At 44.0% G+C, this 25,120-nt stretch overlaps 1 protein-coding gene across 1 annotated transcript; it reads left to right on the forward strand.

Annotated features, from left to right (window-relative positions):
- MRPS33 (mitochondrial ribosomal protein S33) lies at window positions 1-24,709 on the forward strand. The gene is made up of 3 exons (XM_082254641.1): window positions 1-100; window positions 21,488-21,725; window positions 24,594-24,709. Exons 2-3 carry the CDS (start codon window positions 21,511-21,513, stop codon window positions 24,697-24,699), a joined length of 321 nt encoding a protein of 106 aa, XP_082110767.1. The 5' UTR covers window positions 1-100; window positions 21,488-21,510; the 3' UTR covers window positions 24,700-24,709.
- Window positions 24,710-25,120: the final 411 nt, after the last annotated feature.

Below are 25,120 nucleotides of genomic sequence, written 5' to 3' on the forward strand. Positions count from 1 at the left end.
GCTCACTGCGCATGCGCCACGTGCACTGCCATGACCCCGGACATCCAGCGACTGCTTCCGGGTTGGACAGGCTGCATGGAGCTGTAGAGAGGTCACACAGGTAAGAAAGCGACTCTTTCCTGTTCTGTATCTCCTGTTGTCGCCCCTGGGGATGTATTCACCTTTACAAGGGCAGGCGTGACACCTACCTTGTTTTTGAGTTTGTAGAAAGGGTTTATGTCATTAAATGATCCATATTTATTAATCATGGATCTTTATCTGCTGTGGAAGAGAAAGTCTTAGCTTGCTCTGCAAGGAGAGATAAAAGTTCCCTTCACATCAGCACAGATGAGGTGTTCAATGGAGGCATGTTGCATTAACCAAATGCGCCGCTACAGAGTGAAGTGTGCGGGCAGAAATTCTTAAAATGTATACAGTAAACCCCCCTCCATCGCGGGGGTTACGTTCCAGACCCCCCCTCCATCGCGGGGGTTACGTTCCAGACCCCCCCCTCCATCGCGGGGGTTACGTTCCAGACCCCCCCCTCCATCGCGGGGGTTACGTTCCAGACCCCCCCCCTCCATCGCGGGGGTTACGTTCCAGACCCCCCCCCTCCATCGCGGGGGTTACGTTCCAGACCCCCCCCCCTCCATCGCGGGGGTTACGTTCCAGACCCCCCCCCCTCCATCGCTGGGGTTACGTTCCAGACCCCCCCCCATCGCGGGGGTTACATTCCAGACCCCCCCCCCCCATCGCGGGGGTTACGTTCCAGACCCCCCCCTCCATCGCGGGGGTTACGTTCCAGACCCCCCCCCTCCATCGCGGGGGTTATGTTCCAGACCCCCCCCTCCATCGCGGGGGTTACGTTCCAGACCCACCCGCAATAAGTGAAAATCCGCGAAATAGAAATACCCTATTTAAATACACTCTAGGCATGTTTTTATAACTTTCACTGTACTTTTTTAAAGCATTTTAAGGTCTTTAAACAGACTTTTAAAACAATAGAAACTCATTTAAACACATAAAAGATACTGAGAGACAGAGCAATGGAAAACACAAAAATATTTAATTAACAATGATTTAATCAATAAAATAATGTTAATAGGTCTTACAGAAAAAAAACGCAAAATACCGGGACCGTGAAAACGGAACCGCGGTATAATGGGGGTTTACTGTACTACAAAACAAGTGCACTAGGAAGGTGTGTTGGTATGATATTCGGATTGACAGCGGATCGCACCACTGTATGTACCACACCGCCGTGCTGAACAGATCCTCTCTGCTGCACCCTAAATTGCAGCCAGGGAGCGAGCACACCTGTGCATTTAGGTAAGATGTGTTCAAAAAGTAGCATGCCTAAGGCACATGTAAAATGCAACACGTCAAAAATGCACCACATAGATGTGCACCAGCCTTTGGGCCCCAACCACGCCTGTGTGTTCTGGGAAGACGCTACAATGGTCACGCTTGTGGTGCTATTAATTCTTAAAGTATTACTAAACCCAGGACCCTGTATGCACTATATCTAGTCTCTCACAGTACACATAACACAAAAAATGCAATTTTTTTAGTTAAACCGTTAAATGAAACCGAAAATTCAGGATGCACTAGGCTATAACCGAAAATGGCTGTTTTAAAAATAAATATATATATATAATTTTATATATAGTTGTATTTTCAACTTTTTAATAATATTATGAATTGAAATGACTATGAATTTATTGTCGGCCATTATCCGCACCTTTAGCGTGACAAAACGCTCCAGAAAAAGTCATCCCTTTAAATGCTATGTATGTCTTCACACTGGTCCGTTGCGCTTCCGTTGTGGTGTTAAAAATCTTGCTGCAGTTTTGATCAGACAGCACACTTCCCGAAAATGCATTAAAAACACATTAAAAGCGTTTGTGATAAAAACACAAACTGCACCTAGATAATGCATCAACCTCGACCTGCATAGATGTGAACCAGGACTATGACTTGAACTGCAATTGTAAATGCTTATTATAGTGTGTAGAAAAATGGGACTTAAAAAAAAGATTGAGATGTGATGCTATATTTTATTTTCTGCATGGAAGCTTTAGCCCCGGTTCACACTTATGCGATGCGGGAAGGCTGCGAATCCGCAGCCTGTTCCCGCATCGCACACGCACCCCCGGCAGTTCACACTGCCATATGCGATGCGCTGGGGGTGTCAATGTAATCTTAACGACACCCCCAGTTTGATCGCATATCGCAGTGCGATCTTGCAGTTCGCACAGGATCGGATCGCACAAGTGTGAACCGCTGTGCGATCCGATCCTGATGCGGCTGCCAAAAAGGGTCCTGTGCGTGTTTGCTGCGGGTGCGGTGCGAATTTAGCCATACAAAGTGTATGGCTAAACTCGCACCGCACAGCCGATCGCATGTAATGAAGGAGCAGTGCGCTCCGACATGCGAACGCCGCAGCCGCACAAATGTGAACCGGCTCTTAAAGTGGTTGTAAACCCTAAAATGTACCCAGTGAAGTGTCTAGCATCAGCTGATACACAGAGATGAAATAAATCCTCGTACTTTTTGTGGGGGAGCGGGAACCTGGTTTTGACATGTACCTGCTCCTACTTCTGGCTCAGATTGCAGCAGTTCACCCCCCTCCTTCCCCCCGCAGTCTTCTGGGACACAATTCACAAGGCGCAGGGTGACTCGCATGATGCAACATGAAACGGTCTGTGAAGCCGCAAGGTTTCACTTCCTGTTTCCCTTACTTCAGATGCCAGCTGATTGAACAATTGGCCTGGATGAGGACATCACGGAATCCCTGGACAGGTAAGTGTCCTTATACTAAGTCAGCAGCTACAGTATTTGTAGCTGCTGACTTAATTTTTTGGGGGGAGCCTGGAGTTCCTCTAACTCCAGATTCTGTCTTCTCCAGTGTTAGTTAAGAGTCCTGGCTGCTCTGAAATTCTATATAAATGTTTAAAGCTGAGTCCGTTTGCAATGAGTCGGCGCTGTCTGTCTTGGCGCTTTCCTCTTTTCCTGCTCTCAAAAGAGGCAGCAGCGGTCTGTTCTCATCCGCTATCCCCATAGTGGACAGTGGGGATCTGACAGCTTCGTCTCCGCACACAGAGCGGATATGGAGCTGTCATCCGCCTGCTCAGCGGGGATCGGTGGTTCGATTCCCCCACTGAGCAGAGCGGACTCCGTCGGGTGGTGCGCCCGTGTGAAAGAGGCCTAATACCTTTCCTGAGCACCTACATTCTTCTGTGGGAATGGTGGGGGAGGTTGGGGGTCATTCTGGCTATGGGAATACCTTAGCAACTAGAAATGTGTAAAGAGCAATAGACTTCTCATGATGCATGACGGAGATACAAAATAGATGTTTATATTAGCCAAGTGTTTCACAGAGAGCAGTAGTTTTTTTAAAAAATGTAGATATGTTTAAGAGGTAGCAAACTCTATTTGTATACTTTCCTCCATTGAAATCAATATTAAACATTGTACGTGGTGCTGGTTTCTGGCTAACCTGTTGGATTCCGCTGAAATCGCGTGCTCTTACATTCAATTACTTCATTAGGCGCATGCTCATCGTTACCACGATTCACGGCATGCTCTGTGTGCCGTTAGTCCTTTCTGTAGGGTGCTGTGCCCGTGTCATCCACTCTTAGCAGCATTCCCACGAGAGTACATTCCCATTTACACCTTCCTTATACAACCCCATGTGACATAGCAAGTCACAAGGAGGTGTTAAACATCGGTGCCAATCATGGGAACGAAAATGAGGCTTGGCTAATACTCAGTGCACATGTGTGAGATTTCGCCCAGCACAGGCAGGAAGGGGGAAGTAAAATACAGCCTAGATGCAGAAGATGGATTTGGATGGGAGGCGGAGGAACAAAAATAAGCTGCCAAAAAAGCATGAAAACACGAAGGGTAGTTATTAATAAGGCGGAATGATATTTAAAGCTATATTGTAATACCTATATTGCTTTTAACAAGTTGGATTGCTGAGTTTACTACCGCTTTAAATAATCTCAGAAGTATGTGATAAAGTGAAACTCCAGCCTTCCCTTCAGTCTTGCACAGTTGTACAGGTTCCTCTCTGGTATGGAAATTGCTTGCTCTGATTTCACTGCACACTGCAAGGGTCTCACAATGTGCATTAGAAGCTGCAGCAAGTCATATAGAGCCCACTGTTCAGTATCTTTTAACCTGTTCCTCTCTTTCGCTGGCCTGCCCATTTCATTATTTGGATATCAGTTCTTTCAGTCATGGCAGTTCCACATCATACATGGGTGTTGCCATAGTATCCTGTTTTCAGGAAACTGTGTACAGCTCCCTGCTGGCTCGACCCACCAGTCATGATTTGCTTGCATTACATAGAGAAGCACAGAGACCCAGTTATGTCACTGTGTGTAAAACACAATATGTAATGAAAATGGAAAGGTTCTATTTAATAAATTCATTAGCATGTAGATGAGGGGGGAAGACAGAAACCAGGGAAGGCAAAATATAAATAGATTAAACTTCAGATCAAACTCATGTGTGGAGGATGTAGGGATATGGCTTAAGCCCCGTACACACACGCAGATCGTCGTCATACAAACGTCGGCGGACGAAAGATCTGCCGATTGTATGCGTGTTAGTATGGTGCCTCCGACAGATGTCTGCACACAATCCGCGGACAAGAGTCTTTCTTGCAAACATGAAAATTTTTGTCTGCAGACACCAGAACGGACGATTGTTCGCCTGTCAGTACAGAAATCAGCCGACAGACCGCAGATTTGCAAGACTGGGCATGCTCAGAAAATAAAAAACACAGGGAAAGTTAACCATTACATGACGTCACTTCTGCAGTCAGCTGAAGTCTGCGGACAAAATTCTTGTGCTGTCCTTGTGCTGTCTTTGCACTTTTCAACAGACACCGACATCCCGGGGAGAAAAGACAAACATTTGTATGACGACGATCTGCGTGTGTGTACGGGGCTTTACAGGCTCTGTGTGTCTATGGACGCACACAGCCTGGTTCGAGGAGCGCACGCTCATGGATGTGTACTTGGTGCCCGGTTTGCTAAGGACAAACCCAGAGGAAGGCGGAGCTGATAGGGTGGGATTGTCAAAAACGAGGTGCAAAATCGTTGCACAGAACAGATAAGTAGAACATCTTTTTTTTTATTTTATGACAAATGTACAACAACCGTATGGATGTAGACTTCATTCAATGAAATGGCACTAGCTTGCACTAAGACAGGACTCGACAAATCCCAGGTGCAAGGTCGCTATGGTGACAAGAAGTTTGTCGTGGTGCCTGGGCTGCTCTCCAAATGCTCCCCACACCTTGTGCACACCCCCCCCCCCCCCCGCTTTGTATCCTGGGCTCTGCTTGCCCATCTGCAGGCCCGGAACCGGCATAGCGAGTGCAGGCAGGAGGGAGGAGTCAGGAGTGCCAACAGGGGACCCTAGAAGAGGAGGATCTGTGCTGCTCTGCAAAACCACTGCACAGAGCAGGTCAGTATAACATGTTTGTTTTTCTTTTTAAAAGGAAGACTTTACAATCGCGTTATAGTTTACCTTTGCAGTAATATCGTCTGACATAAAAAATTGAAACTATCACTATATTATTCTCTAGGGTGTCTGCTTTCAGAAAATATAAAATGTTTGGGGGTTTTATGTAATCTTCAGGTCTAAAATTATTTTTTAATCGTGTGCAAAAAATGCAAAAACAGCTCTGTCTGTGAAAGGGTTAAAGGATAAGTTCACCTTCGGGAACATGTTACATTTTCCACTCTTAAGATTTGTTAGTTTAAAAAACTAACTTTAGCTGGCTCCTAGGTTTAAAGCAAATTTGTCAAGCCAAGCACCACCATAACCTGCAGAAATACTTAGGAAGTTAATGGACACCTGACCATTGGACTTCTGAGATTGTTGGACATCCTATTCCAAAACCTTTAGACCATGGGTGTCCAACCTTTTGGCTTCTCTGGGCCACATTTTGTGTAGAGAAATTTTCTCGGGCCGCATATAAAATATATACTATAGTTTAGGTATATAAATAATAAAATGCCGCCGTTCCCTTCCCGCGCCGCCCCCCTACCCACTAATTTAACACAACTAGAGGATGATCAAATGAAATTGAATCAGTATACAGAGGTTTACTTCTTAGAGATATTAAAGGAACACTCTAACCACCATGACCACTTCAGTGATTTGAAGTGGTCGTGGTGATAGGAGTCACACTGCACATGCTGGGATATTTACAGTTATGTGCTGGGGGCTGGTTGCACCCCTAGCACATATGACTTAGGCAGCCAGGAATTGTCATGTCCTTATTCATACATATATGAACAAGGACATTACCTATTATGACAAAACACAACTACTTATTAAAAAACATATTGCAACAATTTACACACGCTAATGCACAGGAGGAGTGCATTTCATATCACTCCGCCTGTGACAGAGCTGGAACTATACAGGAAGCAGCGGCTCTGTCACTGACTGCAGACACCTTAAAGCGGAGTTCCAGCCATTTACTCACCTGTCCAATGGTCCAGCGATGCGGCCGCCGGAAGCCTCGATCCTCTCCCTCGGCGCCGGCATCACTGCTGTGGGCACCCGGCTGTTACAGTTTGCGGCTTCACAGCCGGGTACCCACTGCGCATGCGCGAGTCGCGCTGCGCGCCGTGATTGGCCGGCAATCTTCTGGGACCTCTGACGTGTCCCAGAAGATTGCAGGGAGGGAGGGGGAGAGGAGAACTTCCGCTCAGGGCGCCGCGGCGCTCCGAGCGGAAGTGGGAGCGGGTACCTGTCAAAACTAGGTACCCGCTCCCCCCCCAAAAAATGACATGCCAAATGTGGCATGTCGGGGGGTCAGGACTCCCTAAAGCGGAAGTTCCACTTTTGGGTGGAACTCCGCTTTAAGTCTCCCGCGGCAGATGGGAGATCGCACAGCACTTGCAGCCTAGTGCATGCCCATCCAATGCAGCCTACACAGTGCCCATCCGATGCAGCTTTACCAGTGCATGCCCATCCGATGCAGCTTTACCAGTGCATGCCCATCCAATGCAGCCTGATCAGTGCCCATCCAATGCAGCCTCACCAGTGCATGCCCATCCAATGCAGCCTCACCAGTGCGTGCCCATCCAATGCAGCCTCACAAGTGCATGCCCATCCAATGCAGTCTGATCAGTGCCCATCCAATGTAGCCTCACCAGTGAGTGCCCATCCAATGCAGTCTGCAATGAAGAGAGAGGAGAGCCGCTGGATTACACAGAGCAGGGATCTCCCACTTACCTGGCGACCGTTGTCATACAAAGTCCTGCCTCTTGGACCGGCTCCTATGATATACATCACCAATGTGCTGTCTATCATTGACAGAGGCTCTGAGGCAGCCTCTGCCTACAGTTAGTTGGAAGCCGCTGTGGCCGTGCCCTGACTCAAATTCCTTCTTCCTCAGCAAAAAAAAATAATTGTCAGGGGGCAGTGGGCCGCATTGCCTGTGGTTCTGGGCCGCAGGTTGGACATGCCTGCTTTAGACACTTACATGAAGATGGGCCTCCCATTCCCACCTTAACAAACAGAATGTTCCTTTATTGTAAACAAAGGCATGGTTCAACATGTGGTATAGTAATAATCAAAGCATAAATATCTCACACTGACATTGGCAATAATACAATGTCCTCATGAGAGAAAACAAAGATTCATACAGCTACCCATAAACACCTACAGTTGTATTAAAGCCCTACCTGCAGATCAAACAATAATACCAAAAGGGGGGTATCACAGCCACCCCAGCATCCAACTGAAATGAACAGAAGGGGCAAGCACCCCGCCTAAGCTGTCCATGGCTACCACACCCTGTCAAATTCTGGGGCAATTTCTTCTAATCTATGTTATTTTGTACATAGGAAGGGCAGCATTAATAGATTTTTCCCAGGAACCCACAGAGGGAGGGGGAATATGCATTCTACTTAAGTACAATTTCTCTTTTAGCATAATAAAAAATATGAGATCAATATTTTAGTACAATCTAGGCCTTTGTTGATCATCCTAAGTACCAGGCAGTGCCAGTTTGTGGGAGACCAGGAGGGCCAGCCGGAGGCGAAAGTTAATGAGTTCAACCACCACTATCCAAAACCGGGTCACCCCCGGACAGCTCCAGAACATATGTAAATATGTACCTATACCATCGCTATAACAAGGGCATTCCTGTGACCTATGAGGGTAGATTCTGTGCACTCTGGGGGTTATACTCAACCCTGTGCAAGAATTTTGTCTGACTCAGTTTGTCCGGTGAGGAAATCAGCAATTTGGTACTATCCTCAAAACAGTCCTCCCAGTTTAACTTGTCAAGTTTCTGAAGGTCTGCCTTCCACATTTCCCACAGCCGTTCCATCTTAGGGGAGTCTACCCTAAGTAAATCCAGGTAAAGAGCTGACAAGGGTTTAGGCAAAGATTTCTGAGCAAGGAGTTCCTCAATGGGGTCCATAGTAAGACTCGGAGGGTTAGGAAACTGGGCACAGGCTTCCCCTTCCCTCTTTTGTGGCTATAACAGCCTCCCCTCTTCTGAGAAGGCTTTTGATAAGATTATTTGTGCCCATTCAGCCAGAAGACAGGGAAGTCTGTTTGTGATGTTTGATGAGAAGACTTGTTCATGTTCCAGTTACTGCCAAAGTTGTTCTATAGCAGTGGTCCTCAACTCCGGTCCTCGGGGCCCACTAACAGGCCTGATTTTAAATATTACCTTGGGGAGATGCAGACTAGAATACTGCAATCACTGAGCAGCAAATGAGATCACCTGTGATGTAATTTAGTTATCTTGCAAACCTGGACTGTTAGTGTGCCCCGAGGAACGGAGTTGAGGACCACTGTTCTATAGGGCTGAGGTCAAGCTACTTGATTGGAGAACTGTCCAAATACTTTTGGGCATAGAGTGTACTTCCCTTTCAGGAACTTTTACTTTCTTCTTCTTGTTAAATGATCTCCACTTCCAGAGAGGTGGTGAGAGCTAGGTGCAGGTAGAAGTTCTGATTGGCTTATCAGATTCTGACCCAGAGGTATTGATTACCTGGTACATAGAAAATGGAATATCCCAGAAAGCTTCCCTGCTGCTGCCAGCACAAAGCTAGGTCTTGCTGTTCCTTTTTTCTCACATCAAGTCTATCAGGATAGGTGTCTGTGATCATAAATTACTGTTCTTCAGCCTCTAATGATGTGAAAACCCACAATGCAACTGATATTGAGAAACCATGAGACACGAGGGAGCTTGGAAATGCGGTTCTTTTGTCATAGTGAACAGCAAGAAGGTTCTTTTTTTTTTTTTTTTTTTTTTTTAACCCAAAGTAAAATGATTGGGGTAATGCGGACACATTTTTTGCTGATTCACATGAAGTGTGACTTTTAGAAGTCCACTTTTAAGCTAACAGATTTTTCTCAAGGCCTTTGGAGAAGCATAGAGTGCTGGCAGCAGGCTTGATTCCTGGATCCTGAAGGCCTTTATATGACCTTACTCATTACAACATTTTTCTGATTATCTAAATTATTTTACTCAGAACACTCTGTACCAGATACAACATCTGCCCACAGCAATGTAGAAAAAATGTTCTTCTATTTAAAGGGAAATTTAAGGACTTTTTATCCTACCATAATCTTTTGCACACCATTGTGAACCAGTGCTGCTGGGTTGCATTGCACAGCGTCGGTAATGTGACCCGCCTTCAGACCTCATTATAATGCTCCTGCACTGTCATAATTTAGTCAGCAAGCTGAGGAAGGATCAGTGGCCAGGCCGTATTGCTTACCTGTAACAGAAAAAGTAAGATCACTTGCTCTGCAGTGTGGCATGGGTGTGACAATCAGAAGATGGCTTGAATTTGTATGCTTGCATTTTAATCATGATTATAACTCTGTCCAGCTGTCTGACTGATGACAGACAGTTTTGTAGAAGAGATTATTCGCTACTGCAAAACGCTAACTGTAGTTAGGTAAATCTAGTGATTTAATTGATTTTGTAGTTGGCAACTTGTCCATTAGAAGCGATTTGTTGCTGCCAGGGCTGCTGATAAGGCAGTACAACTGGCCCTTGTGTACTGGGCCCGGGCCCCATCAATTCAAAAGGGGGGCCCAAGGAGGAGGGGCCGGCTGTACTGCTTTGCGACTCTTGTGCCTCAACCTGCAGCACCTGCTGGCTTTCTCCCTTAGGCTGTGCTGCAGGGGGATCAGTTTTAGTATCTGCACCCCCTTCCACCTGCTGTTCACTCCTCCCTGTGTGCCTCCCTCCCCCGCAGCGCTTTCGGCTTCCCTTCTCTTCTCTCCTGCTGCGGGTACATGGGGGGGATGTTTCAGGATGGGGAGCGGGGAAAGGGACTGGTAAATATGTGTCATATTTACCAGCTCTTCCTTTCCTGAATGAACACAGTGAGCGATCTTTACTGATTGCTTCTGTGTCTATTCATCACTAAAGCATAGTAAACTGTGTTTATTATGCTTAAGTTTGTGAATGAACATGAAGCCATAGAGAGCTTCCTATTCATTCATCTGTGCAGCTAAATCTCCAGAAAAAGGGGGTGATGAATCTGTGTCCTCAGTCCCTTTCTCTGTCATAAATGTGAGACATTGGGGGGTCTGTTAAGACCCCTGATATTTTATCAGAGTTCCCGAACAGGGTACTAAACTTTGAATGACATTCCAAGCCGTGAATTACATTTTCAAGATCCACCGGAAGAGGAGTGCAGGCCAAAATGCCTATCCAGAACGATACATCAAATGAAGAAGATGCCGCACTCCCAACTAGCCGCCAAAGTATCAAGATAGACTTCAGCCTGCATGTCTCCTCCCTGTCAGGTAAGCCCGATGATTTCTAATGGCAGCCCTGGTTGCTGCTTCAAGCCAAACTAATGCTTCAGCATTGGCTTGGTGTGCTCTACTACAATCTGTTCTCGTTCGGCGATTTGTAGCGAAGTCCATGGAGGTGAATTAAGTCAGGTTCACACTGAAGCGGCACGACTTCGGGGGCGACCCGTGAAGTCGCGTGCACCGCGACTTCGGCATGACTTGCACGGACTTCATAAAATGAATGTCTATGCAAGTCGCTCCAGGTCGCCCCGAAGTAGTACAGGACCCTTTTTCTAAGTCGGAGCGACTTGTGTCGCTCCTATTAGAACGGTTCCTGTAGCAGTCAATGGACCGCAATGGTGCGTGACTTGTCAGGCTGACCAAGTCGACTGACAAGTCGTACTAGTGTGAATGGAGACTAATGCCTTGTACACACGCATCGATTATTGGCCGGGAATTTTTGGCCAATGTCCGATCGGCCGATTTTCGGCTTGTTAGTATGATGCTTTCAACAACCGACTCCGACTTTTCGGCTAAAAAAAATCTGGTGTGCAGGCTATAAAATTTTTGTTGGCCGTCAACACAACGGCCGATTTTCCGTCAGTCAGTACAGATTTCGGCAGACAAAATTCTGATGAGCAAGACTGGGCATGCTCAGAGAAGAAAAAACACACGGAAAGTAAACCATCACATGACATCACTTCTGAAGTAGAATTCTGTCGAGAAAAATCGTGCGCAGTCTAGGCACATTCCAACCAACAAAACACCACTCTGGACAAAAGTCGGACGATCGGTCGGCAGATAATCGTTGCGTGTGTACGAGGCATTAGAGTGATTGTTTCAAACATGAAACTCTGCTGTATCTCAATCTCTGAGTAACTGATCCACAAATTGCTGAGAAATTAGCCAGTTAGCGATTCCATAGAAAAAAAAAAACTATACCAAAAAAGGATAAATCGCCCTTCTGAAATGAGCCTTATTCATTAAAGCTATATATAGACTGTACACTTTGCAAGTGCAGTTGCACTCCTTTTCCCCAAAGCATAGGGAGTGTGGCAGAGCTCTTCTGGTTTCCATAATGTGTAAGCAAACAAATTAAATAAGTGTGTGTGTGTGTGTGTGTGTGTGTGTGTGTGTGTGTGTATAATATAATATAAAATTTTATTATGTTTTTTTTCCCTTGCACCTGATTGGGTTTTCTTTATATAATGAAGCTTCACCAAATTCAATTTAGTGCAATGGCACTTGCAAAGTGCACAGTCTGTTTGCCTTCAGTAAAGCAACCCCAATGCCTCATTCAATATAACTCACATGCACTTTTTTATTGGCGAAGGTCCCTTTTAATTTTGGCACAGTATGATGCAAGAAAGGTGTGTTTTTGGTTCCTGATTTGGGCTGTTTTGGGATAATCCTTCAGTTTTATATGGAATGTTCATTTAGCTCTCTATCCTGCCCTGCCTGTCTGACGCAAGGGATTAAAATATGCCGTGAGTGCATACTGAAAGAAAATTTAGTTTAATGCTTGTCAGTTTTCTGCATTTTTTTGACGTGACCGGAATCTCCCTAAATGCCTTTTAGAGGCCCCACCTGCGTTCTCATCATTTTTCAGTCGGGGCTGCTGCTCTGCTCAAAAGTTGACAGATTAGTGACAGACTGATGAAGAAAACACTGGTCAGCATTATTTGGAAGTGACTCGATTAATAGTCTGCAAGCTTGATGGCAGGTCCTGGAACTTAAGTGCTCATGCATTAAATTAAAGGCAGTTTGTACAGGACATCATGTGAGAGGTGACTGCATTTAATTAGGATTTATGTTGCACATCTATTTTTCTGTATGAGCCATCAGGAGGATTCTGGAGGAACTGTCACTGGAGGTTTAAAATAACTAGGTTGCTCATTTCTTTAGTGGATCTACTGCCTTTAAAAAAATGTGTTTTAGCATCCCGGAGTTGGAACAGCTTCGTTCCTTCTCCTGGTAGATCTCTCATGGCTTTTTATCACTTTTTTTAACCTTGCGCTCTGTCATGGGAGGCCCTCCAGGAGAAGCACGAGATCCACAGGAAGGAACATTTCCATTATTTGAAATTGGTTTTTGCTTTTTTTTTAAATCATACTTCCACCTTTCAATTTTGCATGATGCCTTTTAAGCATACTTGTCTACACTCCCTGGGGTCCCCTGGTCTTATTCAAGTCGCTTTACGTCTCTCTTAATGGTAGGCTATATTTATTGACCCTTCCCCATGTGACACAATGGGAGAGAAATCTTGAATCTATTATTGGGGAGGACTAGAGTAAGGCCTGGGCAATGATAGTGCAATGCTCATTCAACAGTACCACCATCGAGGCCGTTTACAAAGTGCTTCTGTGTTGGTACTGTGTCCTGGCTAGGCTTGCCCACACTTACCCTGGCAGCAGTGACAGATGTTTTCGGAATTGTGGTCAGCTTGGGGATGTACTACATATATGATGGTCTTGCCTACCTTTGATCGGCTTTCGGTCAATAAATTATTTCATGTGAAGGTACGAAAGGATGCCTAGCTGACTGTCTTATGTTGCACCCCTGCAGAAAATGGCCTCATATCTTTTTTTTTATTTCTGCCAAGCGAACCTATGCCCATGCTTGGAAGATTCTCTGTTGCCTTCCAGGGGGTGAAAAGCAGGATGACTGTTCTGATGGGTAAAGAGCAGATGCCCAGTATATTGAGGGATTCGCATGCAATATTTTTGAAAGTCTGGGAACCGTGGATTAAGTTACTCCTTACCGTTCCTGGCCTCGATTAGCTATGGTTGACTTTAAATCTCTTTTGTACAGGTCCCGCATCCATGGTACTCGTTCCCTCTTGGGGCCCCCCTACCCTTCTTTCCTCTGTCTCTCCGTTTTATTTCTCTTTTTCATCCCTTTCCTATTCATTCATGATTTGAAGGCTATTAAGATTACTGTCCCCTAGGGCAGTGGTCCTCAACCCTGGTCCTCAGGGCCCACTAACAGGTCAGGTTTGCAAGATAACTGAAATACATCACAGGTGATCTCATTTGCTGCTCAGAAAATTGCAGTACTCTAGTCTGCATCTCCCCAAGGTAATACCTAAAATCTGGCCTGTTAGTGGGCCCTGAGGACCGGAGTTGAGGACCACTGCCCTAAGGGAACAACATAGTATAGCCTGTGATATTTACCTATTTTTTTTAACCTGGTCCTCTAGGGTCCTGGTAACTGTTATGTTACTGATTATGCGTACACATGCTCTTTCTTTACATGCCTGTTCAATGTTGCTCCTGCGTTGGCAAACCATGATTTCTTGAAGTTTCAATAAAAATATTGAAACGGAATATTGTGTTTCGTCCCCCACATTAGTCTTATCCTTTCCATGAGTGCTAAGCTACAGAAAGGGGATGGTCCTAGAACCTGGGAGCACACACTTACAGTGGGTATAGAAAAGAATTGCTTCCCTTTAAAATAATCACATTTTCTTGCTTTGCACCCTGAAATGAAGACACACGGTTATTGTTTTGTCCAGCTGTATTTATTCAATGCAACTTATAACATTCAAGTGAAATATATAACACCAACATGTCATTATTTAAAAAAAAAAAAAGAAGAATCAAGAACGGAATCTTTGAGTTGAAGTGATGAATGACTTGTAAACTCAGTCAGTTGCAGCGTATCAACTTCTCAATGGCACACAAAACCATTTGACTTTCATCTGTGATCAGCTGTGGTCATTTTGATTAGCTCAGCATGAAAAAGAGCTTTCCTGCACCATTTCAGTCCCTGGTAGTGCAACTAAAGCAAACAATCAACTATGGGTGGCAAGGTATTGTCAAATCATCTCTAGGATAAAGTTGTGGACAGGCACAAGTCAGAAGATGGATCGGGGAAAAAAAAACAAAGGCTTTTTCAATGCCTGAAAGCACAGTGAGGTCTATTAAGTGTTTTTAACCTTAAAAAGAAAAAGAGATCCTATTCCTATAGCAGATTAAACAGCACAGCGCTTGTGCTGTCCAATCTGCCCCTCTCTAAACTGTAAAAAAAAAGGCTGATCCTGCCACTTCCTGTCTCCTCCGCCCCCCCCCCTCTGTGTCCTGACCACGATAATCTGTCTCCGCCACCACGCGCCCCCCCCCCCCTCCTCCTGTCGCTATTAGATGAAATAATATGTTAGAAATTTTCCCTGCAAGCCCCTCTATTATATCTAGGCATTACACACATGGTTAGTTTTTTTTATTAATAAGCTTTGTGAAAACATTTTTAGAGCTATCTTCAGGCCGATCATGTGATTCCCGGGCCGGTTTTCTTAGGGCTCTTTCAGACGGCCGCTCCGCTGCTTTTGTCCGCTGCGGCACTTTTTTTTTTTTTTCACGGAGCGGATGACATTTGTGTCATCCGCTCCGTATGTCCGCATATCATCCCATCCGTTTGTGGATGATATGCGGACATAATGTAAGTCTATGGCATTGCGGATGTCAGCGGATGCCCCCGCTGACATCCTATTTTCCTTCCTTTACGTTTTTTGAACGGATGAAAAAATAGGGTTCTGTTCTGTTCCAAAAAACGGAACCGAACTGAAAGGAAGAAAATCGGATGTCAGCGGATGGTATTCCGCTGACATCCGCAGTGCCATTCACTTACACTATGTCCGCAAATCATCCGCAAAAAAATAGGATGATTTGCGGACACACGGAGCGCCCGTGTGAAAGAGCCCTTACTCTGATCCAAAGCTGCAGCGGGAGGGGCCGAGATCTCCCTCTATCTGCTGATGAGGTCACGTGGCCTGCTTAGCCTCTCCTGCTGTAGCCCTGGATCAGAGTAGGAGACCAGCCAGGTGTTATGTGAACGGCCTAAAGGTATTTACAAGCTTTATTTTATTAAAACACTAACCCTGTCCTGTGTTATGCCTAGATATAGTGTACAAAAAAAAGGCCCCAGGTGCAAGATGAAACCTAGTGTCAAAGTAGAGGCTTCATATAGAAACACACAGCGGCTTATAGAAAATGCAAGTGTTTCATTGGCAAAACTTTAAATCCGTACAAAACCTTCACCAAACCAAGGACTGAACTATTCGTGACAACGCTGGCAAGAAAATACCATTGAAAACCACTCGTGCTCTTAGTCATCCATCCATTCACACCAGGGGGCAAAAAGCAAAATGTAAATGAAAAAAAGTGCGCTGATAGTAGAATTGTGCTGCTACCAAGATCCAAAGTGTGGAAATAAATGTTTGTGAAAAATTGGTGTCTACAATGTGTTAGGAGTTCATATAAACATAAACAAATGCAATGTGTATACACCACGTGATAACAATGATGAGTGAAGGTGGAAATTATATTCGATATACAAAAATCCAAAAAAATAGTCCAAAACTCAAATATATTGTCCACCAAGTGCAATGCCACATATACAATGAAAATAAATGTGCTGAGTCTACAGCCCGATGACACCGACTGTTCACTGTTTCTGCTGAACAAACTCAGTCTCCAACAAGTGGTGATGGGAAAACGAAAATTAAACTGGTGATGAAGTGATGTACCGAATTGGTGACAGTTTCCCACCACCTTCTAGATGTGCTTCTTACCAGATGAAGATAATAAAGGGCATATATAAGTGATCGCTACCTAGAAACTTCTGATAACACCTCCCAAACAACTTAGGGTGAATCAATATCCCTTCACCAAAATTTCAGACAGCTCCTCACCAGATGTAAAGAGTTGAAGAGCATATCAAAATGACCCTTGTCTTCCTGAACTGGAATGATGGGAGGTTTCTCCTGGCACGTCCAATCCCGATATACCCGGCACCGGTGAGAGGAGCTCCCCCCCTCCCTCTCCTGACACAGCCTGAGGCGGAGAACAGAGCCACACTTCCCCAGCACAGGAGGAAGAGGACGGGGCGGAGGGAGATGGAGCACATACACGGCGCATGCGCACTCTGAGATGTGACCAACGGTGGGGGGGCAAGCCAGTGCAGCGCATTGAAAGTTGACATCCTGAGTAATTGCTCCCTCTCCCCCTGCCTGTTCCTGTTGCATGACTGTCTGCACTGGCTTGCCTCCCATGCTTAGAGCTTGCATCTATCCATGCTTTGATGTGCGCTAGTTGATTCTCCTTTCACAGCAACTACCACTTTTTTGCATCCAAGGTGCTTGTGCTTCTGTGGACTGGATATATTTGGTGTTGGCCCATCAGTTGATAGTGGACATTGTCCCATATATTTACAAGCCTACTTACACCATTTTTCATCTTGGTGCTGACACATTATTTTTCTTTTTGCTCCCTGGTGTGAATTGATGGATGCCTGAGAGCCTGGGTTGTTTTTAATGTTGTTTTTCTTGACCACGTTGTCATGAATAGTTTTATCCATGGTTTGATGATGGTTTTGTATTGATTTCATTCACACAGCCCCTGTGTGTTTCTGTATGGAGCCTCTACCTTGACACTAGGCTTGCTCCTGGGTCATTTACTTTTTGTACACTATTTGTTTGGCTTTGGAAACCCCACCTATATTACGTTGAGTCGGCTACAATTCCAATTACTGTAATTTTAAGTGATGTAATTCCCTGCCAGCCCCTCTATTATATCTAAGCATAATTTTCATGGGATAAAAAAGGAAAATACATGGGTTTGGTATTTGGTAAAACACAGACCCTCCTTTAATCAGGACATTACTACATACTGGATGAAACAGCCAAGAGGAAACTGGTCATAGAGGCTACCAAGAAGTCTACAGCAACTTTGAAGCATTTGCAGGAATTTATGACAGATTGGTCATTGTGTGCATGTGACAAAAATATCACAAATTCTCCACGAATATGGCTTGTATGGGAGGGTTGCTAGAACAAAGCCACTCCTCTAGAAAGGCCATATGCAGTCACGACTGAGCTCGGAGCGGCCGACACAGACTTCATAACATTGAAGTCAATGCAGGTCGCTCCAGGTCACCCCAAAGAAGCTCCGGACCTTTTTTCTAAGTCGGAGCGACTTGTGTCGCTCCTATTAGAACGGGTCCACAGCTTCTCTATGCCAGGTGACCTGTCAGGCGACCAGGTCGCCTGACAGGTCGCTCCAGTGTGAACGGGGGCTAAGGCCACATGGAAAAAGGTGTTATGATCAGATGAGCCTCAGTACTAAACTATATGTCTGGCCAAAATCCAATACAGGTCACCATCCAAATACACCATTCCTACAGTAAAGCATGGAGGTGGTAATATCCTGTTATGGGGGTGTTTCTCTGCAGCAGGGACTGAAGCACTTGTCAGGATAGAAGGAAAAATAGATGTGGTAACATTCCATCAAATTCTTGAGGAAAATCTGCAGCCCACTGCCAAAAAGTTGTCAAGGGGAAGAAGGTTTACAGTTGTGCTCATAAGTTTACATACCCTGGCAAAATTTGATTTCTTGGCCATTTTTCTGAGAATATGAATAACACAAAAACGTTTCTTTCACTCATGGTTAGTGTTTGGCTGAAGCCATTTATTATCAATTAACTGTGTTTACTCTTTTTTTAAATCATAATGACAACAGAAACTACCCACATGACCCTGAACAAAAGTTTACATACCCTGGTGATTTTGGCCTGATAACATGCGCACAAGTTGACACAAGTGGCTTGAATGGCTATTAAAGGTAACCATCCTCATCTATGACCTGTTTGTTTGTAATTAGAGTGTGTGTATAAAAGGTCAATGAGTTTTTGGACTCCTGACAGACCCTTGCATCTTTCATCCAGTGCTGCACTGACATCTCTGGGTTCTGAGTCATGGGGAAAGCAAAAGAATTGTCAAAGGATCTGCAGGAAAAAAGTTGAACTGTATAAAACAGGAAAGGGATATAAAAAGATATCCAAGGAATTGAGAATGCCAATCAGCTGTGTTCAAACTAATCAAGAAGTGGAAAATGAGGGGTTCTGTTGAAACCAAACTACGGTCAGGTAGACCAACTAAAATTTCAGCCACAACTGCCAGGAAAAAATTGTTGGGGATGCAAAGAAAAACCCACAAATAACTTCAGGTGAAATACAGGACTCTCTGAAAACATGTGGTGTGACTGTTTCAAGATGCACAATAAGGAGACACTTAAAGAAAGATGGGCCTCATGGTCGAGTCGCCAGAAGAAAGCCATTACTATGCAAATGCCACAAAGTATCCCGCTTACAGTACGTCAAACAGCACAGAGACAAGCCTCAAACCTTCTGCCACAAAGTCATTTGGAGTGATAAGACCAAAACTGAGCTTTTTGGCAACAACCATAAACACTACATCTAGAGAGGAGTGATGTGAAACACGAGGGGGAACGCTGATGTTTTGGGGATGTGTGAGCTACAAAGGCACAGGAAATTTGGTCAGAACTGATGGCAAGATGAATGCAGTATGTTAAAAATACTGGAGGAAATTTGCATTCATCAGCCCGGAAGCTGCGCATGGGACGTACTTGGACATTCCAAGATGACAATGATCCTAAACACAAGGCCAAGTCGACCTGTCATTGGCTACAGCAGAATATGAATGAGAACACCAAAAAAAAACTTTTCTTTCACTCATGGTTAGTGTTTGGCTGAAGCCATTTATTATCAATCAACTGTGTTTACTCTTTTTAAATCATAATGACAACAGAAACTACCCAAATGACCCTGATCAAAAAAGTTCACATACCCCAGTTCTTAATACGTTAACATCAATGACAGCTTGAAGTCTTTTGTGGTATTTGTGGATGAGGCTCTTTATCTTCTCAGATGGTAAAGCTACCCATTCTTCCTGGCAAAAAGCCTCCAGTTCCTGTAAATTCTTGGGCTGTCTTGCATGAACTGCAGGTTTGAGATCTCCCCAGAGTGGATCAATGATATTGAGGTCAGGAGACTGAGATGGCCACTCCAGAACCTTCACTTTATTCTCCGAAAAATGGCCAAGAAATCATAAGCTCTGCCAGGGTATGTAAACTTATGAGCACAACTGTACCTTCTGACTTGACAGTGACCCAAAGCGCACAGCAAAAATGTCCGTACAGTGGTTGAAGGAGAAAATCTGTGGAATGACTTGAAGACTGCAGTCCAAAAACAGTCACCATCAAATTGAACTGAACTTGAGCATTTCTGCAAAGAACAGCGGGCAAATATTGCAAAGTTAGTAGAGCCATATCCTAACAGACTAAAGGCAGTAATTAAAGCAAAAGGTGGTTCAACATAATATTGTCACAAGAGGGTTATCCTTTTTACCATTCAGTGATTCTGTTTTTTAATTTTATTTTTTTTCTGATATGTTGGTGTCATATGCTTTCACTTGGATGTTATAAGTTGCACTAGTAAAATACAGCTGGATAAAACAAAAACTGTGTATCTTAATTTCAGACTGAAAAAGCAATAAAATTTGATTATTTTAAAGGGGATGATTCTTTTCTATCCCACTGTAGCATAAGGCTGAACATGTCTACATAGAGGAATACGTAGGCATTCTTACTTGAATCTTGGTGTGCTTTGTGTATTTCTTCCTGATCTGTGCAGTAATCCAGTGTGAAACTTTACCTCTGTGCACGGGCTTCCTCTAATAAAGACCAGTCACTGCTGTTTTCTCTCCTTGTGTAGGGTGACTGGTCTTGTATCCTTTCTGTAGTTTCCTGCAGGCAGCTTGTAGTGCAGGGGTGGGGAACCTGCGGGCCGCATGCGGCCCCCACGATCGTGACGTCCGGCCCGCACGATCATGACGTCCGCCCCCCCTCCCCGTGCCGCTGTCGGAAGGAGCCGATGGCTCCGTCCTGACACTGAGTCTCCGAAAAGGGGGCACCCGAGGCTGCCCATTTGTGTGACAATAGCGAATTAAAATTCGCTATTGTCTCATGGATCCTCCTCCTCGGCCAATGCCATTGGCCGAGGAGGAGGCAGGACGCGGGAGACTCGAAGAGACGCAGGGACTGAAGAGAGGAAGCCGCCGCTACAACAGGTAAATCAAGTGCACTGGTCTGGGGGGCTTGGCACGCTGTTCACTCTGCATTGTAAAGGGGCACGCTGTTCACTCTGCATTGTAAGGGGGCACGCTGTTCACTCTGCATTGTAAGGGGGCACGCTGTTCACTCTGCATTGTAAGGGGGCACGCTGTTCACTCTGCATTGTAAGGGGGCACGCTGGTCTCTCTGCATTGTAAGGGGGCACGATGTGGTCCCTCTGCATTGAAAGGGGGCACGCTGTGGTCTCTCTGCATTGAAAGGGGGCACGCTGTGGTCTCTCTGCATTGAAAGGGGGCACGCTGTGGTCAAATATAACAGGCTAATTTTTAAGTTGATTATTTTATACGGCCCTTGGCAGAAAAAAGGTTCCCCACCCCTGTTGTAGTGGGTGAGACCTGCTGGGCCCCTCTCACAAATCTGCTCTCTCGTATACCGCCTAGTGGCGATGTTACGATATGAGTTCGCAAAAGGCTTTTAGTGCACATTTCTATGCTTTATGTCTATTTAGGAATATATTCAAATATATATTTTGTGCCCAGAGTTTAGCTTTATATCTTCCCATGCTCCAATTCCGGGCAGTTTAGAAGATAAGGGTACTGGCAACCACAGGAATTACATTAGCATGCAGTCTGCTGCACTTGATAAATCCTGGAATTAAAATTCTAGATGTACATCTGGCAGTTTGTGTCCCCTGAGCCTATTTCAATCTATGTGGATTGTAACTTTATATAAATAGTCATACAGTATCTATTCTTCATGTCTTATGTTTCCTGTAGGGAGAGATCACAGCAGTCCAGCCATGTCCAACTTGTCGAACTATGCTTTTCGCATGACTTGTCTGAGTGCCAGGATATTCGGAGAGGTTGTGCGGCCAACGGATAGCAAGTCTATGAAAGTAGTGAAGCTCTTCAGCGTGCAGCCATTGGCCAAAAGGAAAGAGGTCTACGACTGGTACCCACCACACCATATCTATAACCCGCTGATGCGCAATTTGAGACTTCTGGGTCTCTTTAGGTAATTTACTATACATCATGTCTGTTTTTTATTTTTATTTTTTATTAATTTGGTTTCCATTTTAAAAACACCCAGTCACCATTGTTTCACTTCAAAGCACAAGCAGCTTGTAAAATAAGAGGCAACATACTGAATAAATGATTGATGGTGTCCTGAACTACTCAATCATATCAAAATATGAAACCTATGCTGTGAACTACAGTGATGAGTAAAAAAAAAAAAAAAAAAAAAAAACACTTAACAGTCCCCCCTGCTTGAATATAATACTGTACTTCAATCCTAAAGATTGTCCATAAATCTACTGTATAGTCCTTTAAAAAAAAATTCATTAAGTTGAAAAGACTTCATATAGTGTTCCAAATTCCCATGATAGTATGTTCCCCTCACCAATACGTAATGAATAATGATGTCCATAATAGTAAAACTACATGCTGCTTTCAAGCTCTGAGAACTCTCACCTCCAACATATAGAAGTATGGTATATAATGCTCAGACACTGTAGTCTCCCCATTCGTCAGGTTAGGAACACTTTAAAATGATCCTAAAGTCATGTTTGTTATAAAAAATAAAAAATAAAGTTATACTTGCCTGCTCTACGCAGTGGTTTAGGGAGCTATGTCATCTGCTGGTGTTGGTCCACTGGGTTTTTATCAAGTCCAAAGTCAGGGCAGCCCTCTACCAGGAAATTCTAGAGCATTTCATGCTTCCCTTTGCTGACCAGCTTTATGGAGATGCTGACTTCAGTTTCCAGAAGGACTTGGCACCATGATCATGGTATTACTGTGCTTGATTGGTCAGCAAACTCGCCTGACCTAAACCCCTGTGGGGTATTTAAGAGGAAGATGAGACACCAGACCCAACAATGCAGACGAGCTAAAGGCTGCTATAAAAGCAACCTGTGCTTCCATAACACCTCAGCCATACCGCAGGCTGATCGCCTCCATGCCATGATGTATTGATGCAGTAGTTCTTCATGCAAAAGAAGCTTTTTGAATTGAATTACGGAAATGAATTCACTTTTTGATGATCTAATTTTATGAGATGCACCATTTTATATCCTACCCACTTTCAGATGCCATTGTAACAACATAATGTTGTTCACACTTCCTGTCAGTGATCAGAATGTTATGGCTGATTGGCCTTGGTATACATGCATAGCTTCCAACTGACCCTCTCTTGAATTCACACACACGTGGGTGTGTGTGGGTGTGTATATATATATATATATATATATATATATATATATATATATATATATATATATATATATATATATATATATATATATATATATATATATATATATATATATATATATATATATATATATATATATATATTGAATAAAGTTCTATATGGTCATATAAATTCCTTATTTCTAGTTCAGTGGCCTTAGATGATGAGGCAGGTTCAGTGATTCACTTTTTCAAAACCGTAAATGTAACATTGAATGTTAGAGACTTAAATTTCATACTGAACAATCCTTGGCTGTTTTTGACAGCAGCAAAAGTGGCAAATCAAATGTTTGCCTGTTTAAAATATGCCACTGCTTGTAAAACTACTAGCTGCTTCTTCAGATCTAGATTAAAAAGTCTGGTATATGAATAAATAAAACATTTGGCTACCTGGAGTGTTTATATTATGCATAACTTGATGTCAGACCACGCGCTGTAAATCATTGTGTGGCTTGCTTTCTAATGTTGGCAAAGATAAGTGATTTTCGTACTTGTGATGTATCTTCTGGTGATATATGTTTTTCCGAAGTGCACCATAAACTCTCTGGTTGCTGGAGCTTTTTTTTCATAGTATTGCTACATCTGAAGATTGTAAAGGGCTTGTGTATCACTCTTTCAGGCTTGGCTTTGTGATACGTTTGAGTTGCTTCTCACTCCCTTATGAGCTACTTCAAACTGCACTTGCCATGACTTCTATAGTCATAAACAAATGGCCAAAACTTGTGGACATCACATTATAATGGCTCTATGAACTTGTTGACATCCCACTCCAAAAGCATAGATATTAATTTGGATTTGCCCTCCCATTTGTGTGACTATTACAGCCTCCACTTTTCTGGGAAGGTGTTTCATAAGATTTTGGTGTATGTCTGGGAGATATTGTTCCCATTTAGCCAAATAGAATGTGTGGGGACAGATAACTGATGTTTGATCAGGAGACTTGGCTCACAATCAGTTAATCTAAGGTGAATCAGAAGGGTTGGCGTAAGGTCTCTGCGCCAGCCATTCAAGTTCATTTACACCAAAGTGGTTAAACCATGCCTTTATGGAGCTGGCTTTGTGCACAGGGTTACTGAAATAGTCCTACTGGAACAAAACCCGGTGTTGTAGCATTACCCTTGCCCTTCACTAACACCTGAACTCCATATTTTTGATGGGTATTTACATATATTTAGCCATAGTTTATATAACCCTTAACTGCAGTGATCCTTCATGACCAGGCAGTAACCTTTTATTGTTGTGATTAAATAAGTTTTAATCTGATTGCTCTTTTTAGATATGGATGCTCAGATGTATAAATATGATGATTTGTCTACAGCTCATAGACTGACCTCTTAATCACAAGATTCACCCATATGGGAAGCGATCTACAGTAGGTCCATGTGGGAAGCTATTTGGGTATTCAATGCTTGGGAACAGTATCAAGGCTGCAGGTACAAAAGGATCCTAACTCTTCCTGAGGCCAAGTGATAAGTACACATTCATCTGGCTAAGAATGTAGATCACTCAGTGTGTGTTCTTACACCTAATTTTCATGTGGAGATTGTTGAAAGTTCTATGAATTGATGTACATCCTAGAGACCCCTTGGTAAAAATGTATTGACTAGCTCATCTAACTTTTATCTTCTTGTAGAGATGAACATGAGGATTTCAAGGAAGAAATGAAACGACTCCGCCAACTACGTGGTAAAGGAACACCCAAAAAGGGTGAAGGCAAGAGAGCAATGAAGAAGAAATAGCTTCCTTTTAAAAATTATCCATCCAAAAATGATTGGTCAGTATTTGTTAGATACCCATGGGTTAAATCCCCACCTTCTTGGGATATAGTGGGGTGGGATGAAATTATAGAAATCTCATTATTGGATTCTGAAAGACGTGAGGTTTGTGATTTGGCTCAGCTTTTTGGACCTATATTATCAGGTTTGGTGGTCTAGCTCTTACATCTAAAGTTTGATGGATATCCCCAGCCAGGAAAGAATGGCACTGCAAGCCTCCTGCAGACGTCTCATCCCACCAATGCCTGGGTAGTTACACAGAGGACTGGGACTTGTCACTTATTTTTTTCTCCAAAGGCTGCCATATCATTGCTGTATGAACATTAACAAGCCTATTCATTGAGGCAGTGCCAAAGACCAGTGATGATGGGTAGAGTGCATTAAA

This window comes from Pelophylax lessonae (genome assembly GCF_965119305.1).
Source record: "Pelophylax lessonae genome assembly, chromosome: 4".
Classification (NCBI taxonomy): Eukaryota; Metazoa; Chordata; class Amphibia; order Anura; family Ranidae; genus Pelophylax; species Pelophylax lessonae.